The 16,792-nt window shown below is 42.0% G+C and overlaps 1 protein-coding gene across 14 annotated transcripts in view; it reads right to left on the minus strand.

The window, feature by feature from the left end:
• Positions 1-16,792, minus strand: part of plekha5 (pleckstrin homology domain containing A5) — a 249,979-nt gene that overhangs the window by 77,095 nt on the left and 156,092 nt on the right. For 12 of the 14 annotated variants that reach the window (XM_033039511.1, XM_033039510.1, XM_033039505.1 and 9 more), the window contains 4 exons: positions 14,109-14,213; positions 11,201-11,273; positions 3,909-4,009; positions 487-602 (listed from right to left, as the gene is read on the minus strand). In XM_033039511.1, coding sequence (XP_032895402.1) covers positions 487-602; positions 3,909-4,009; positions 11,201-11,273; positions 14,109-14,213 — 395 coding nt within the window. The other 2 variants (XM_033039512.1, XM_033039513.1) reach the window with 2 other exon arrangements.

A 16,792-nucleotide genomic window follows, 5' to 3' on the forward strand; every position in this document is an offset into this window, starting at 1 on the left:
CCTTAACTCTAAAGCTGTTCATTTGCTTTCCCCCCAGTCTATATGTTAGATTGAAGTCTTTCATCATTATTATGTTATTCTTATTACATGCATCTTTAATTTTTTAATCTATACCGTCCTATATTACTTTTAGGGAGCCCCACCAATAGACCCTTGCTATTTCTTAACTTCATCCAAACTGATTCTACTTCCCAAATTCCTGAGACATTTTTTTTTCTCTGTGTTGCCGTTATCCCATTCTTTAATATCAGGGCTGCTCCTCTTCCTTTTCAGTTTTGCTGATCTTATCTCTATGTTTTGAAAGATTTAATTTCTAATCTTTAATTCACCCAATATTGTTTAATCTGATGTGAAGGTTTAGTTTAAATCTAATTGCACAGAGTATTCACAACAAAAAGAAGGTGAATAGATGATTCTAAGGTTCCCTTCTAATATGTTGTAGGATGATGCTGGAGCAGTGAGGGTAAGGCACAAGCAGCAATGTACCTCTTCACTGGTTCAGTCTGGACAAGCGCAGCTTCAGTCATGGCCTTCATCCAGGATTCCATCTCCTTAGCCGTTTCCGTGTAGAAATAATAGGTCCGCATATTTGGATGAGCAGCCTGGTCAAAATGATAGTGGTTATTAAATTGTGCGATTCCTGCAAAAGAAAATAAAAGAAACTTAATGAATAGATATCACAAAATTCATTCGTGAGTTGAAACACACCAGTGCAAAAACCTTAACAGAAACTGGATATGATTCCCTCGTGCACCTACTTCAAATCCTTTTTCAGAACTCCAGAGTAAATAAGATCAAGTTGCCATGGGGTCAACTGCCTTCAAACATGACCCCGCTCCCGAACTGCTGACTTCTATCCTACCTATGATCAACCATGGTCTGATGCCCCAGCTCCTTGTTGAAGCTTTTGATAAGGTGCCACACGCGAGGTTTCTAAGGGAGATGAGAGCCCACGGTGTCAAAGGGCAGATACTAGCAAGGATAGCAGGTTGGCTGGATGGAAGAGTGGCAATGGAGGGGACTTTTTCTGGTTGGTTGCCAGTAACTAGCGAAGTTCTGCAGGGGTCGGTGCTGAGGCCACTGCTCTTCACGTTGTATATCAATGATTTGGACGAGGGGATTGAAGGCTTTGTGACCAAGTTTGCGAATGATATGAAAATAGGTGGAAGGGCAGGTGGTGTAGAGAAAGCAGGGATTCTGCAGATGTGACTTGAACAGGTTGGGAGAGTGGGCAGAGAAGTGGCAGATGGAATATAGTGCAGCCATGTGTGGAGTCATGCATTTTGGTAGTAGGATCGAAGGTGTAGACTATTTTCTAAATGGGGAGAGAATCCAGAAATCGGAGGTGCAAAGGAACTTGGGATTGCCAGTGCAGGATTTCCAAAAGATTAATCTGCAAGTCGATTCGGTAGTAAAGTAAGCAAACTCAATGCTAGCATTTATTTCAAGATGGCTTGTATACAAAAACAGGGATGTAATGCTGAGGCTCTATGAGGTGCTGAGGAAGGCCACATTTGGAATATTGTGAGCAATTTTGGGCACTATATCCGAGGAAGGATGTGCTGGCTCTGGAGAGGATCCAGATGAGATTTACTAGAATGATCCCAGGAATGAGTAGGTTAACCTATGATAAGCGTTTGACGGCACTGGGCCTATTTTCAAGAAGCATGTCACCTATTAGGGGGTCGCATAATCCCGAGGCCCAGAAGTTCTATCAATTCAGTTCAATTCCCATTGCTATCTGTGTGGAGTTTGCACATTTTCCCTGTGGAATGCCATAGCAATCCCAATAGAATCTAGAATTCTACAAATAGCTAAAAGCTGGGGTCTGGAACATAAACTAATCTGCTGGAGGAACTCAGCAGGTCAGGCAGCATCTGGCATTTCTGAGGGAAATGGACATTTAACGTTGAAGAGACTCTGGACTGGTGTTTCAATTGGTGCACCAGTTTTCTCCTGCACTTCAAAAGTTGTGGCCAGAGTAAACTCCCATTAGTAGATGAGAGCTAGAATCGTGGGAAATTTAATGGGAATATAGGAAAAATAAGATTGGAATTAGTGCAAGTGATAGTCAGTGTGAATTCAGTGGTTCTGCTTTCTTTTTCCACGACTACTTTGTCCTCAGGCCAGTGAGAAGATGCACCAGGATGAGGTATGAATACTTGCTGGACAAGAAATTCTGTGCTTAAAAATATCAAACATCTCTTCAAAGTTGATTGGTTTGGGGTATATTCAGGATACTTCAGTTCATTTTTTATTGCATCCAGAGAAATTGTATAAGCAATGTTGTGGAAGGCTAAAACAATTCCTCCTGGGATCCATTAACGTCAGTCACTGGTCTACAGATATGTTTAATTCTTGAAGACTTGCTCAATCCTTGTTTCATTAATTTGAAGATCATACATCTTGTTTTCTATTCTGGTATATAATTCACCATCTAAACTTGACCTTTTATTTCAATCTGAATAAGGAACAGTCTAATGACATATATTCTGGCAGTCACGATGGGTCTCGATGATGAGAAGCTTCTGCAATTTCCAGTCTGAATCATCAAAGTAAAGAGGCAAAAAGGCTAATTATTCCTGTTCAAAGCAAGCATAAAAATGTCTGCTTGTGAACATTTTACACGTTAGACTATGTGCAAGTACTGCATTTTCATAAATTCATAAGACCTAGGAACAGAATTAAGCCATTCACCCCATTGAGTCTGCTCCGCCATTCCTTCGTGGCTGATCTTTTTATCCCTCTCAACTCCATTCTCCTGCCTTTGCCCCATGACGTTTGACGTCCTAACTAATCAATTTCCGCTTTAAACATACACAAATGACTTGGTCTCCAATGTTGTCTGTGACAATGAACTCCACAAATTCATGATCCTCTAGCTAAATAAATCCTTCCCTTGATTCCATTGTAAAGGCATGTCCTTTTATTGTGAGGCTCTGCCCTCTGGCCCCAGACTCTCCCACTACTGGAAACATTCTCTCCACATCCACTCTATCCAGGCTATTCATTATTTGCGGTCTGCTTATGAATTAGGAATGAGCCAAGGTGCAACACTTAACAGCTTGAGAGGTTGCTTTTCCTTTAAATAAGCATATTGCTCTACAAACATTTTATTCTAATGAGACCACAGAGCCAATCACTTTGCCAATGTGAGCCAGGGACTGAATCTGGGTCGTATTTGTAACAGATGTAAAACACACTTACTTGGCCGTTTCAAGTGAATTTCGAGTGGCCATGAAACATCCAGAGCCCAGCAGTTGCTCAAAATCCAATTGTACGGTGAAAGTAAACAAAGATATATTAATGACTTTATTCTATTGACATTAGTAATGACAATAATGCTCTTGGACATTACAACAGGTAACACACAGGAATATAAAACGACAGAATGCACATGCTGCTACTAAAACTGCGACATTCGAAAATTAGACAAGGTCAAAAACCATAATGAAATTCAAAGGGAGACTATGCCAGACTTATTTTTCTCTTCAGATGGATCAGATGATGCACCTTGGCTGACCTGGGACTCAGAAGTTCAGTGACCATCTGAGCTGTCAGAGATGTGTGGATTTTAAATTACACAAAAAAAAATTTGAATTAATAATTAATCCACACGTTAATTAGTGCAATGCATTAACAATAGCACAGGTTTAAATATCACTCCATCTCTTCATTTTCAAACATCTCATAATTTCAAGCTGGATTGTAAATCTGCCCAAAACTCACTCTTGAATATTTAAAAGTAACTAAAAAAGATTTTAGGAAACATTTCTGAGCTGCAAATAGAATGATGGGCACTTCTTCCAAAAATACTTTCTCATGGTTTATTCATCCCAGCTACACTGATTTAACTTTTCTAAAACAGTTCATGCACAAGAGACCATGAATGGAATGAAAACACTGACCTTAAATGCATATTTTCTATTTATATGATCTTCTGGCGTAACTGGGGCTATCTTAAAACTAGGGAGAAGAATGCTTCCTAGAATGCCTTCTTCCTTTTCATCTGCCGAGAAAGAAGCAAAATTAATTCCTTTTGCACTCATGTAGTATTACAATAAACATCTAAACAGCCTTCTCAAAGACATAATTAAGAAACTCTGAAAACCTCTATTTCAGGTAGATCCATTCAGCTGGACCGAAATTGGGAAATGGTGTGGGGTGGGAAGGAGGAGACATTTAGGCAGAAAATTCCAGGGTAGTGTGCCCAGGTGGCCATTTTGTTTTACAAACAAAGAGTAAAAAGGAAGGTAGGTGAATAAAAAGTTGGAGGAGAGTTCAGGGTAGGGAAGAGTTGCAAGAGATAAAGGAGACAGTGGGGAGTTTGGCTCAGATACTCGAGCACAAGGATGTGATTAATTGGCCACAACACACATCAGTGAAGAGAGGATTGACATGAGTAAAGGTCCTCTCATGGGACAGACAATTGCCGAGTATTGAATTACTGGATGCCTGGACTCATGATATGGAAATTGAAATAAAAAAATAAGAAATTGCTGATGCTGCAAATGTTAAATATAAACAAAAATATCTGGAACCATTCAGCAGATCAGGCAGCAACGATTTTTAACATTTTCTGTTCCAACACAGCGACACAAGTTCAAGTCAGCTGAAGGAGATAAATTCAATTAATTTAAGTTCCATGAAATCACTCCAGCTGCATCATTGTCCTCTTTGTGGGAAGCAAATTCCCAGTTTAGAACCTGGTCTAGACAAAACATGATTCTGTTCCACTGTGTTGTTAATTCTCCAATATTTATTTTGAAAGAACAAACCACTCAAATGGTACATGATCATAAAATCAGAACAAATACCCAACATTCAGCAGTACATTGGATTTGGATATAACAAGCGTGGGTTTTCTCCAGGATCTCTGGTTTCCTCCCACAGTCCAAAGATGTACGTAGGTGGGTACTATAACAACATTTAAATTATATTTTAATAGGTACATGGATAGGAAAGGCTTAGAGGGATATGGGCCAAACACAGGCAGGTGGAAATAAGGTAGATTGGCATCTTGGTCTGCGTGGGCGTTGGGCTGAAGGGCCAGTTTCTGCTGTATGGCTCTATTGAAAGCTGTTCTTGCTCAAGATGGACCAAGTATCCTTGTACACACGTAAAAAAAAAGCTAATCTGCAGATACATTAAACAATTATGAAGGCAAATAGTGTGATCAGAAGTGATAGGAGCAGAATTAAGCCATTTGGCCAATCAAGTCTATTCCGCCATTCCAGCATTCTCTCCCTCCTAAACCCATTTTCCTGCCTTCTCCCCATAACCCCTGACACCCGTACTAATCAGGAATCTATCTTTCACTGTCCTAAAAATATCCATTGACGGCTTCCACACCCTTCTGTGGCAAAGAATTCTACATATTCAACCTGACTAAAGAAATTCCTCCTCATCTCCTTCTTAAAGGAACGTCCTTCAATTCTGAGGCAATGACCTCGTCCTATTGGAAACATCCTCAGTACATCCACTCTATCCAAGCCTTTCACTATTCGGTAAGTTTCAATGAAGTTCCCCCTCATCCTTCTAACCCCCAGTGCCGTCAAACACTTATCATATGTTAATCCACTCGTTCCTGGGAACATTCTTGTAAACCTCCTCTGGACACTCCCAGAGCCAGTACATCCTTCCTCAGATATGATGTTCAAAATTGCTCACAATACTATTACATAGACACATAGAAAATAGGTGCAGGAGGAGGCCATTCGGCCCTTCGAGCCAGCACTGCCATTCATTGTGATCATGGCTGCTCGTCCCCTATCAATAACCCATGCCTGCCTTCTCCCCATATCCCTTGACTCCACTAGCCCCTAGAGCTATCTAACTCTCTCTTAAATCCATCCAGTGATTTGGCCTCCACTGCCCTCTGTGGCAGGGAATTCCATAAATTCACAACTCTCTGGGTGAAAAAGTTTTTTCTCACCTCAGTCTTAAATGACCTCCCCTTTAATTCTAAGACTGTGGCCCCTGGTTCTGGACTTGCCCAACGTTGGGAACATTTTTCCTGCATCTAGCTTGTCCAGTCCTTTTATAATTTTATATGTTTCTATAAGGGTCCCCCTCATCCTTCTAAACTCCAGTGAATACAAGCCTATTATGGGGTTCCTGCAATAATATTTCAGTAGAAAATACAAAAGCTTGAATGCACGTACCAACAGATTCAAGAACAGCGCTTCTTCCTTTCTGTAATAAGAATATTGCATAGTCCTCCCATAAGCTAGTATGTCGTCCTTATCTGCTAACCTTTCTCACTCCAGACATTGGACTAATTTCTCTGGAACTATAATGCAACAATTCGGTCACACTACATTCTGCACTCTAGTATATTTTCTTTGCATTATTTGCTGTACTTGAGTAATGCTTGATTGTATTCTCGTACAATATGATCTGACACAATTGCATAGCACACAAATGAACGCTGTACCTCAGTGACAATAATAAACCAATACTACTCTGGGAGCACCTTAGCTAGAAGGATTACAGTGGTTCACGAAGACAGCTTACCATCACTTTCTGAAGGGCATTTAGGGGTGAGCAATAAATTGTCTTGATCCCAAAAATGAACTTTAAAAAAAAGATGTAATTCCTAATACTAATATTTATTCCCAATCAACAGCCTACACAAAATGATGAAATTTCCAAAAATAATTTATAAATCTATTTGCCAAGTATAAATTTTTGTACAAGTATGCGAGATCACACGCAAGCTAATAAATAAGGCTGTTTGTGTAAATATGACTTGGCCCGCCTGAACGCTCGTCAGTCGCGGGGCCGGGAACCTGCTCGAAGGCTCGTCAGACGGCGTAATCGGGAGGGAGCTGGAAACGTCGGACGTGAAGAGCGTGGGCCGGTACAAGGGTGAACTGGAGTAATGCCTCCAGCACCTTAATGGTCGGCTGTAGGCTGTGCCCCCGGGACACAAAGATGACTGGGCGAGGAAAGGGACATCGGTTCTGGAGCAGTTCTGGAGCAGTTCCCGTGAACCGATGTCCCTTTCCTCGCTTGATGTTCTGGAGCAGTTCCCGTGAACCGATGTCCCTTTCCTCGCCCAGTCATCTTTGTGTCCCGGGGGCACAGCCTACAGCCGACCATTAAGGTGCTGGAGGCATTACTCCAGTTCACCCTCGTACCGGCCCACGCTCTTCACGCTCTTCACGTCCGACGTTTCCAGCTCCCTCCCGATTACGCCGTCTGACGAGCCTTCGAGCAGGTTCCCGGCCCCGCGACTGTAATACACAGATTCTTTTAACTTTGGTTCTGATCAGAATCCGGACCACAATGAAGCAATATTCTGGATTTAATGGCAGGAGTTGAGCGAAGCACTGGCAATTGCTTCAAGTAAGTGAATGTCCATGGCAATGCGCAATTATAATTTATAGGCAACAATTTGAACCTGCAAACAAGCTTATCAATGCAGAATCAAAGATCAAGCATTATCAATGTTACATTACTGAAAACCCTTCCACAAAATGCAGGTATGAAGAGCTGTTTGTCGCGAATTAGCTTGCTGACATGATAAACATCTGTCCAAATAAAACCTGTTACTGACATTTCACCAGCCTTAATGTTACACTTTGAAAGCCAAATGCCACTCCCAAGCAAATGTTCTGGTGTGAAAACACCGAGGTATGCAACAGTTTAGCAGCTTGGCCACCTCCGCATTCATGCACGACCAGAGCTGAGAAGCAAGTAGTGTGAAACTGTTTGTCAAAACTGAGCTTTGCCTGAAATTGCAAAATCAAGTCAGTTCATCTTGTCTGTTCATCTTCGGCTAAGGATAAAATACACCTGTGAGATTTTGTTGCCAATGTAACTTGTGATTTTTCAAGGAGAGATGTGATATTCATTAGAAAGAATATATGGCAATCTAAATTTGGCTTTGATAAACAAAGATACTTGGTAAACAAAAATACTCGGCACAGTTGCACAGTTGGTAGAGCTGCTACCTCACTGTGATGAAGCCCCGGGTTCAATCCTGACCTCAGGTGCTGTCTGTGTAGTTTGCAAATTCTTCCTGTGACTACGTGGGTTTCCCCTGGGTGTTGCAGTTTCCTCCTACTTTCCAAAGACGTGCAGGTTTGTAAGTTAATTGGCTGCTCTAAATTGCCCTAACTGGATAAGTTTTCCCAGATTTCCCAGTTACTGGAGGGACTGGATAAGAAAGTGGAATAAACAGTGTGAATGGGTGATCAATGTTTGGTGTGGAATTGCTAGGCCGAAAGGCCCTTTTCCTTGCTGTATGCATTTTCTAACATACAATGCATATAATAATCAACTTTTCCAGCTATTCTTTGTTGACCCATTAAATGAATGATCTTAAAGCGTAAATGATGACTACCAACAGAAGCATAATCCATCGCTAATCAAAAGCTCTTGTGACAAATCAATCGAATCATCCCATATAGCAACTTTTTCCTCCAACTCAGTGCCAAAATACAAAAACACTAAAACATAAAGCAGAGCTAAATATGAGCTAAATATATTTGATGGCCACACAAACTTTGATTTAAATAATAACTTAGAATTAATTATGGTCTGCTGTTGTATATCAATTTTTTTTGTCATGACACCAGTATATCAATAATGTAATTTGATTAATTGCTAGACCTGTTTAGAAAATATAATTCATGAGCCATCGAAATCTCTATAACAACTCACAATCAAGATCAAGGCATGCATGGCATACATAAGAGTGCACAACATCAGTGATTTATTTGGTTGACTTTGAATTCAGCTTGCAAAGGTGGCTGCATTTGAGAACCCATGACTGCATTTCAGATGCAAACTAGGGAGGAAGTAATCAAAACCATAGAGGGATTTCTAAAAATGATTCTGGATGCTCGGCTTCAGTTTACCAATTAAGTCATAATTCAGGCATAAAATACTGCAATGCTGCAAACTGTAGCAAAAAAAAAGGAGAGCTGCTGAAGGAACTCAGCGGGTCAAGCAGAGCTTTTGGAGGGAGATAGACAGTTGACGTTTTGGGTCGTGACCATTCATCTATACTGAAAGAGTAGAAGTCAAATCGTCAACATAAAGAGAGAAGGGGGGGGGGGGCGAGGGGGAATTTTCCCAGATCTCCCAGTTACTAACCATTTTAATTTCCCTTCCCATTCCCACATCGACCTATCTGCCGTCAGCCTCCTTCACTGCCAGGGTGAAGCCAATGCAAACTCGAGGAACAACACCTCATCAACACCAACACATCAGGGTAGCAATTGGGATTCTCCAATTCAAGTAACCCGCCCTCTATCCTTTCTCTCTCCTCCTATCCATCCTTGCCCATTCACAAAAACCCTTCTTCTCACCTTACCCCACAGTGCCCTGTTTCTTTCCCCCCACTTCCCCAAACTCTATCCACTGCATCACATTCCTCCTCCCTCCTTACTTCTCCCTGAAACAATGAAAACCACATTGAATACACAATTAAATACCTATCTTTATTTCTTAATTTTGCAAGAGTATGTTATAGAGGTTTACCAAGGTATTACACTCTTTTGAATCAGTTTAATCAATGTCACATTGAAGATGTATTTAAACATTTTGAATAATTAATGTTTTAATTAACCCATAGGATCTCCCAATTTAACACAACCTTTAAAATATCCAGAATAAAACATTCACTGTATGAAATTGCATGTGAACTTTAATGTGATCTTGGAATGTGCGCCCTGAAAGCAGATTTAAAAAAAGGAATTGGATTGACCACTGATAAATGCAGAAAGGCCATTTGGCCCACCAAGTCTATGCCGACCAGCAATCCCTGTACACTAGACTATCTTACACATCTCTATATAACTAAAAGTCTCATTTTGACCACTTCCTGTCTGTGCTGTATATTGATTTTAGAAAAAAACGCTACCATATATCGCTATGATTTTTGGCCATCTTACTCACAGCCCTCCTCCGGTGAGGCAGCCCGAGGATTTTCCGATCGATGAAAAATAAAAAAGCTATGAATGTTTAAAATATCTTGAGATCAGCTGATTGGTCCTCTCGCCTGCCAATCACCATGATGAAGGTAACGCCCCTTCTGGGAGGGCCAGGAGTATGAAGCCTCGGAGGCCAGAAGTGAGTCAGTCACCCTGGAAGACTGTGAGTGAGAGTTGAGTCCAGAACTGTGAGTCTACGCTGTGAGTGAACTGAACTCTGCTTGAAATGAAATGAATTTGGTGGCCTGCAGTCTGCTAAAAATGGTATGAAATTGCATTTGAATTTGGTGGCCTGCACTCTGCTTGAAATGGTATGAAATTGCATTTGAATTTAGTGGCCTACACTCTGCTTGTAATGGTATGAAATTGCATTTGAATTTAGTGGCCTACACTCTGCTTGAAATGGCATGAAATTGCATTTGAATTTGGTGGCCTGCACTCTGCTTGAAATGGTATGAAATTGCATTTGAATTTGGTGGCCTGCATTCTGCTAGAAATGGAATTTCAAGGAATAGCCGTGAGTGAACTGCCAGCACACCAGCCGTGAGTCAATCAACTGCCAGCCCACCAGCCGTGCGGCAATCAACTGCCAGCCCACCAGCCGTGAGTCAATCAACTGCCAGCCCACCAGCCGTGAGTTAGTCACCTGCCAGCCCACCAGCCCCGAGTGACAGAGCTGCCAGCCCACCAGCTCTGAGTGACAGAGCTGCCAGCCCACCAGTCCTGAGTGACTGAGCTGCCAGCCCACCAGGCCTGAGTCTGAGCTGCCAGCCCAAACATCCATTTGGCCCACAATGTCCATACCAACCCTTTGGAAACCAGTCCCTTCGGCCCACAACACCCATACTAGCGCTCCAGAAAGCCCCCTCCACTGGCCACCAATATTGGAATTGGTGGAAGGTGGAATATTGCGTTGAGGGTACCAGCCCTCCCGTGTGAACATGGGACCCAACGGGTCCCACTTAGTCTAGTAACTAATTATATATAAAACTGGAGAAGGAAGCCAAGGGCTGCAATAGCAGCAATAACTTCTGAGAGGGGTGTTACACTGATAGTTTTATGAAAAACCTTTTAAATGCAAATTCCCTGAGTAAGTTAATTGCTACAAACATCTGCAAAACTGAAGACATAACACATTTTGAACAAAACTCTTTTTCTAAATGTGTTTCTTTTATAAAATGTTTTTCCCTGAAAATAGGTTACTGTATTAAATAGAATGCAGTAACCTGTCTCATAATTTTTACCGCACGTCTTACCTCTATAATAAAACAGGCAGAGATCGGCAAGTACAAACCAACGTTTCTTCCAAAGCTTCATACCAGTGCTGTCCTACAAAACAATCAGAGATACCATGTACGCAGGCTATGGTAAATAACAACAGAACACAATAAAAAGCAATGAAGATAAACACAGAGAAAACACCATAATTCTTTTCAAAGTTAGGATTACAGGAATTGAAGCGGTATCAAATTAAAACATGATGCCAAAATATCATTAATTTTTCAATTCAGTGATCTTTTGCCAGAACCGTTTTGACTTCTCTCTTGAGATATTCACTGCCCTGCTAAGTATTCCCAGCACACTCCATTTTAATTAGAAATGCATCACCAGGGATCTGGAACATTTCTGGATATGTATCTTTATATGCTGAAGGTGAGCGGATGATGCATTTGGTGGCAGAATCTCAAGGAAGTGACAGAGATTATCCACTGGAGAGTTTGGACAATCTTGGATTGTTTTCTCTGGAGCGTCGGAGGCTGAGGGGAGACCCAATAATAGTATATAAAAGTGTAGAAGTAAATAAAATGATGAGAGGAATAGATAAGGTAGACATTCAGAACCTTTCCCTATGGTGGAAATGTTAAAGATTGGAGGGCATAGCTTTAAGGTGAGAGGGGCAAAGTTTATAGGATATGTATGGGGCAGGATTTACAGGATCTACACAAAGAGTGGTGGGTGCCTGGATCACGCTGCCAGGGATGGTGGTGGAGGCAGAGATGATAGTGGTATTTAAGAGACTTTTATGTAGGCACGTGCAAATGCAGGGAATTATGGTATATGGATCATGTGCGGTGAGATTAGTTCAGCCTCATTATGTTCAGCACGGACATCGTGGGCCGAAGGGCCTGTTACTGTGCTGCACTGTCTTACTCTTTATGCTCTATGTACTGAATGTGAAGGCTACAGGTTGGATGAGATCAATGGGAAGTCTTTTGCACTTCTGGGAGGAGGGTGGTTGAAAGCACAAGTGCGGAAAATGAAAGGGACAACATTAATGATTCTTTCAATGACAATGGAAGGGAATCCTTAGTTGAGGTAAAAGACAATATTAGAAGCACTGCAGGGAAGATAGTGTGTAGCTGCAACAATGAACCTGGGACAAAAAAATTAACTTCTTACAACTGGTGCAAGAAAATCCAGAAAAAACGTTTCTATTTAATTATGTTAAGCAGAGGTTAGTGAGAATGTGGAATGCAACACCTGGATGGGAAGGTAACAGATATATATTAATAAAATGCAGAAAAGATTCAGTAGGTTAGGAAACACCTGCAACAAGAGATATAAAATTAAGAGTTTAAGACAATAACTTTCATTGGTTATATTTCTCCCCATAGATGCTGCACAACTTAATGAGTTTTTCCAGTGTTTGCCGTTGTTTTAGATTTCCAGCTTTGGCGGTGATTCTGCCTGAGTATTGCATAACCATCACTTAATTAAACCAGAGGGATAGATACTTATTTAGCACAGAAAGTGGTGGAGCTACAGAATGGTACGGGATGTGTTTTCCTGACTTTTGCTTCGCCTGGCAAGAATATTTTTCTGTAGCCGTGTGCATTCCCATCTCCCATTGCGCAGGGATATATGCGCAGTGGTACAGGAGAGGAAACTATAATAGGCAAGGTCGGAGGCAGGATCCCACCATATAGGGTGATAGAGGTATCACATTTAAACTGCTGTGGAATGCTGTGATAACATTTATAATGTTACAAAGACAGAGATTTTGAGATCGCTAAAATTGGTGTTAAATCTGGAAATCTATAATTTTGAACCAATGTTGCTTAAACAGGACAAATGGGACTAGCTTCGATGGGGTATCATGTCAGCATGTGCCGAGCGTCCTATTTCCACATTGTATGACTCTCTAGCTGGACAATGGATGGCTGGGAGTTGTCTGGAAGCTATCCCGCAACTAGACAAAATTAGTTGGAAGATCTCATCTCATAGAACATTTACTGTGGATTTTAGGTAACATTGGTTCACTTTGCTTCCAAGAATAATGTATGTGACTTTTTCAGATCCCACTTCCGGAAATAACTGTTTCCTTTAAGTAAATAGCTGGAAATTTGAAGTAGAAATTCGAACTACAGGGCCCTAGTGAGACCACACCTGGAGTATTGTGTGCAGTTTTAGTCTCCAAATTTGAGGAAGGACATTCTTGTTATTGTGGGAGTACAGTGTAGGTTCACAAGGTTAATTCCCGGGATGGCGAGACTGTCATATGCTGAGAGAATGGAGCGGATGGGCTTGTACACTCTGGAATTTAGAAGGATGAGAGAGGATCCTATTGAAACATATAAGATCATTAAGGGTTTGGACAGGCTATAGGCAGGAAACATGTTCCCGATGTTGGGGGAGTCCAGGGGCCACAGTTTAAGAATAAGGGGTAAGCCAATTAGAGCGGAGATGAGGAAACACTTTTTAACATAAAGAGTTGTGAGTCTGTGGAATTCTCTGCATCAGAGGGCGGTGGAAGCTGGTTCTCTGGATACTTTCAAGGGAGAGCTAGATAGGGCTCTTACAGATAGCGGAGTCGGGGGATATGGGGAGAAGGCAGGAACGGGGTACTGAGTGGATGAATGGCTCGAGGGGCCGAATGGCCTACTCCTGCACCTATTGTCTATTGTCTAAAAACGGAAAACATTGAGAATACTCAGCAGGTCTGCAGCATCTATGAAGAAAGAAACTGCATTCATGTTCTAGTTTGATGACTATTTATTGGTTTATGAACACATGTTGCAAATATATCTTTGAATTTTAAACCTCAAAAACATTGAGAATGAAATGTCGACGTTCCATCATAACTACAAAACATGACATATCATTTAAATTCACACAATGCATCAATGGATCCCTCCCCAATATCCAGTGTATATTTAGCTGTACCTGCTTGTAAAGCCAGCCACGCTTTATGACTGGAGCATTTGTATTTCTCTTAATAGAATTCGACCTTTTCCCAAAGTTGTGAATTTTCTTCGAAGGTCTTGAAGACTGTAAAAATATTGCAAACAATACAAAATGAACAAAAAAAAACATTTAACTGGGTGTGTCAAATAAAACATGCAACAGAAATTGGAAATATAAAACTTAAGACACTTTGGTGGCTGATAGTTGGAAAAAAACCTAAATGCAGCCATATATTCTCTGTATACTTCAGTTGAACTGTTAGAATAACCAACTAATTGGAACGCATTGCGGCGATCTGCAGCTCAGACAGCTTCATATTGGAAAAGGGAATGTCCTCAATCTAGATTATTAAATGCATCTCTGCACAGATTTCACAAAACATCACACAACATTTCTGACAAGAATACATCTCAAAAGAGTATCTTTGGTCAATTTGCTCACATTTAGAAACAGTGCTAGCCTTCCTCTCATTTTGTATGTCCTAAGTGGAGCATTTCTTTACAAATCATGGAACCAGAGGGCTGGATCTCAGTGGCTGGTGCTGACAGTTCTAAACGAAAGGCTTGACACGGCAGTCTGCTCTGCTAGGCTCCAGGACCGTGCCTTGCTAATATGCCCAAGCATTATGCTGGGGTAATTGCCTCTCGGAATCTGCATCAGTGAAATCTGCCACAGTTTCAGATGCACTGTGAACATCAGAAGGGATTGAATGGTACTTTATAAGGTGAAATCAGCATTTTAACCAAATGTTTTAAATTATGATGTGCCTTTAAGTGTTTTTAACTAACTTTAGTTTAAAATGTATTGATTTTTTGGGGGAAATATTAGCTTCAATTTTCACTTCCAGGATGAGCATATTATCAGCAGGGCTGACACTTAGTGTCCATCTCTAATTGGCCTGAAGAAGGTGGTTGCGTGCCAACTCCCTGGATCGCTGCAGTCTGTCTAGTGAAGGAACTTCCATGCTGTTCCTCGGCAGGGAAATCTCAGGATCCAAACCCAGTGACAGAGAAGGAACATTTCCAAGTCATGCGTGTACATCCTTTGACATTCCTCACAGTAGAGGTCTCAGGTTCTGGGAACATGGGAGTCAGCTGTATTTCTGTAGCTGGGGTATGCTGCAAACGTGTACCCAACATCATTAAAGAGCCACACCACCCTGGGGCTTTTTCGTGGCCTTCAGTAGCTTCTGGTTGATGTTTCGGGCGTTTAGGCATATTAAAAGTACCGGGGTCGCGTTCTGATATCATCACTTACACGACTGCTGAACATCTGCTGGTGAGTATTTATAGATCTGTCCGGTTTGGATTTTCAGTAGTTTTTCGACGTTTTAACGGTGCGGAGATGAATAGCACTCTCCTTTCACTCTTATCATTGGGAAGAAGGTACAGGAGTCTGAAAACTGACCACCAGGTACAGGAATAACGTCCCCCCTTCCCACCCCACCTACCCTCCTGAAAACCAACAGGCTCTTGAACACATCACACCACTAACCGCAATTATGAACTTTTATGGACTGTCTTTGGTTACACTAAGGACTTGGCACTAATATTGTGCTCATTCATTTAATGATTTTTCAAATTATTGATTATCTGTGTGTATTGCATGTACAGGTCTTTTATGCTGAGGCAAGTAAGACTTCCATTGTTCTATTGTCGGTATATGTGACAATTATACACACTTGACTATTACTCTCTTGTCCTGACTATGATGCATTGTTAATTTAGAATGTGATTTAGATGCTAGCCAAACGGGACACTTTGGCCGGGGTAGAATGCATAGTTGCTGTGGGAGCTGCAGTGTCATCCAGCCAAATGGATAGTATTTAATCATTCTCCTGACTTGTGCTTTGTGGAAAGCGGAAGCATTCCAGTGGCGAATGACTTACTGTAGGTGTCCCTGTCACTGACTTGCTCTGTAGCAAAAATCTAATTGCTGGTCCATGATGATGCCAAGTGGGATGACAAGCAAAGATAATAACACCACGCAAGATAGTTGGACTCTCGCTTCCTGGGAATGCTCACTCCCTGACACTTGTGTGCCACCAATGTTACTTGCAACTGCAAGATTGCTGATTAGCTCCTTTTGCCTGCAGCACAACCTGCTTCAGTTTTCTGAGGAGATAGGAGTGAAATGTATAATTCTGAAATTGCCAGTAAACAGCTCCAATTCTGATATTGTGATGGAGGGATGGTTAAACGGCTGTCCCACTTGGGCTACCTAATCTGCAAGTTAAGAAGAGTGTCTTCGACCTTCAAGCTCGAGGACACTCGCCTGGAAAGCCTCGAGCTGGATCGCCCGTCTGCGTTGAAACCGCGAGCTGGATCGACCGACCGCACACACACACAAACACATTGCGAAGGGGGGGGGCAGGGAAAGCGGGGGAGCGCGCCTGCGCGATTAAGAGGCAGGTAATCGGCTGCCACAGTGTACGGTAAGTCGTTTAGAGAGCTGGGAGGGGAGAGGGGAGAGAAGGGGAGAGAGGGGGGGAGAGAGGGGGAGAGAGAAGGGGAGAGGAGAGAGAAGAGGGGGAGAGGGGGGGGGAGAAGGGGGAGAAGGGGAGAGAAGGGGAGAGAAGGGGAGAGAAGGGGAGAGAAGGGGAGAGGGGGGGAGAGGAAGGGGGGGAGGGGGGAGAGGGGGAAGACGGGGAGGAGAAGGAGTGG

The sequence above is a fragment of the Amblyraja radiata genome, chromosome 21 (assembly GCF_010909765.2).
Source record: "Amblyraja radiata isolate CabotCenter1 chromosome 21, sAmbRad1.1.pri, whole genome shotgun sequence".
Lineage (NCBI taxonomy): Eukaryota > Metazoa > Chordata > Chondrichthyes > Rajiformes > Rajidae > Amblyraja > Amblyraja radiata.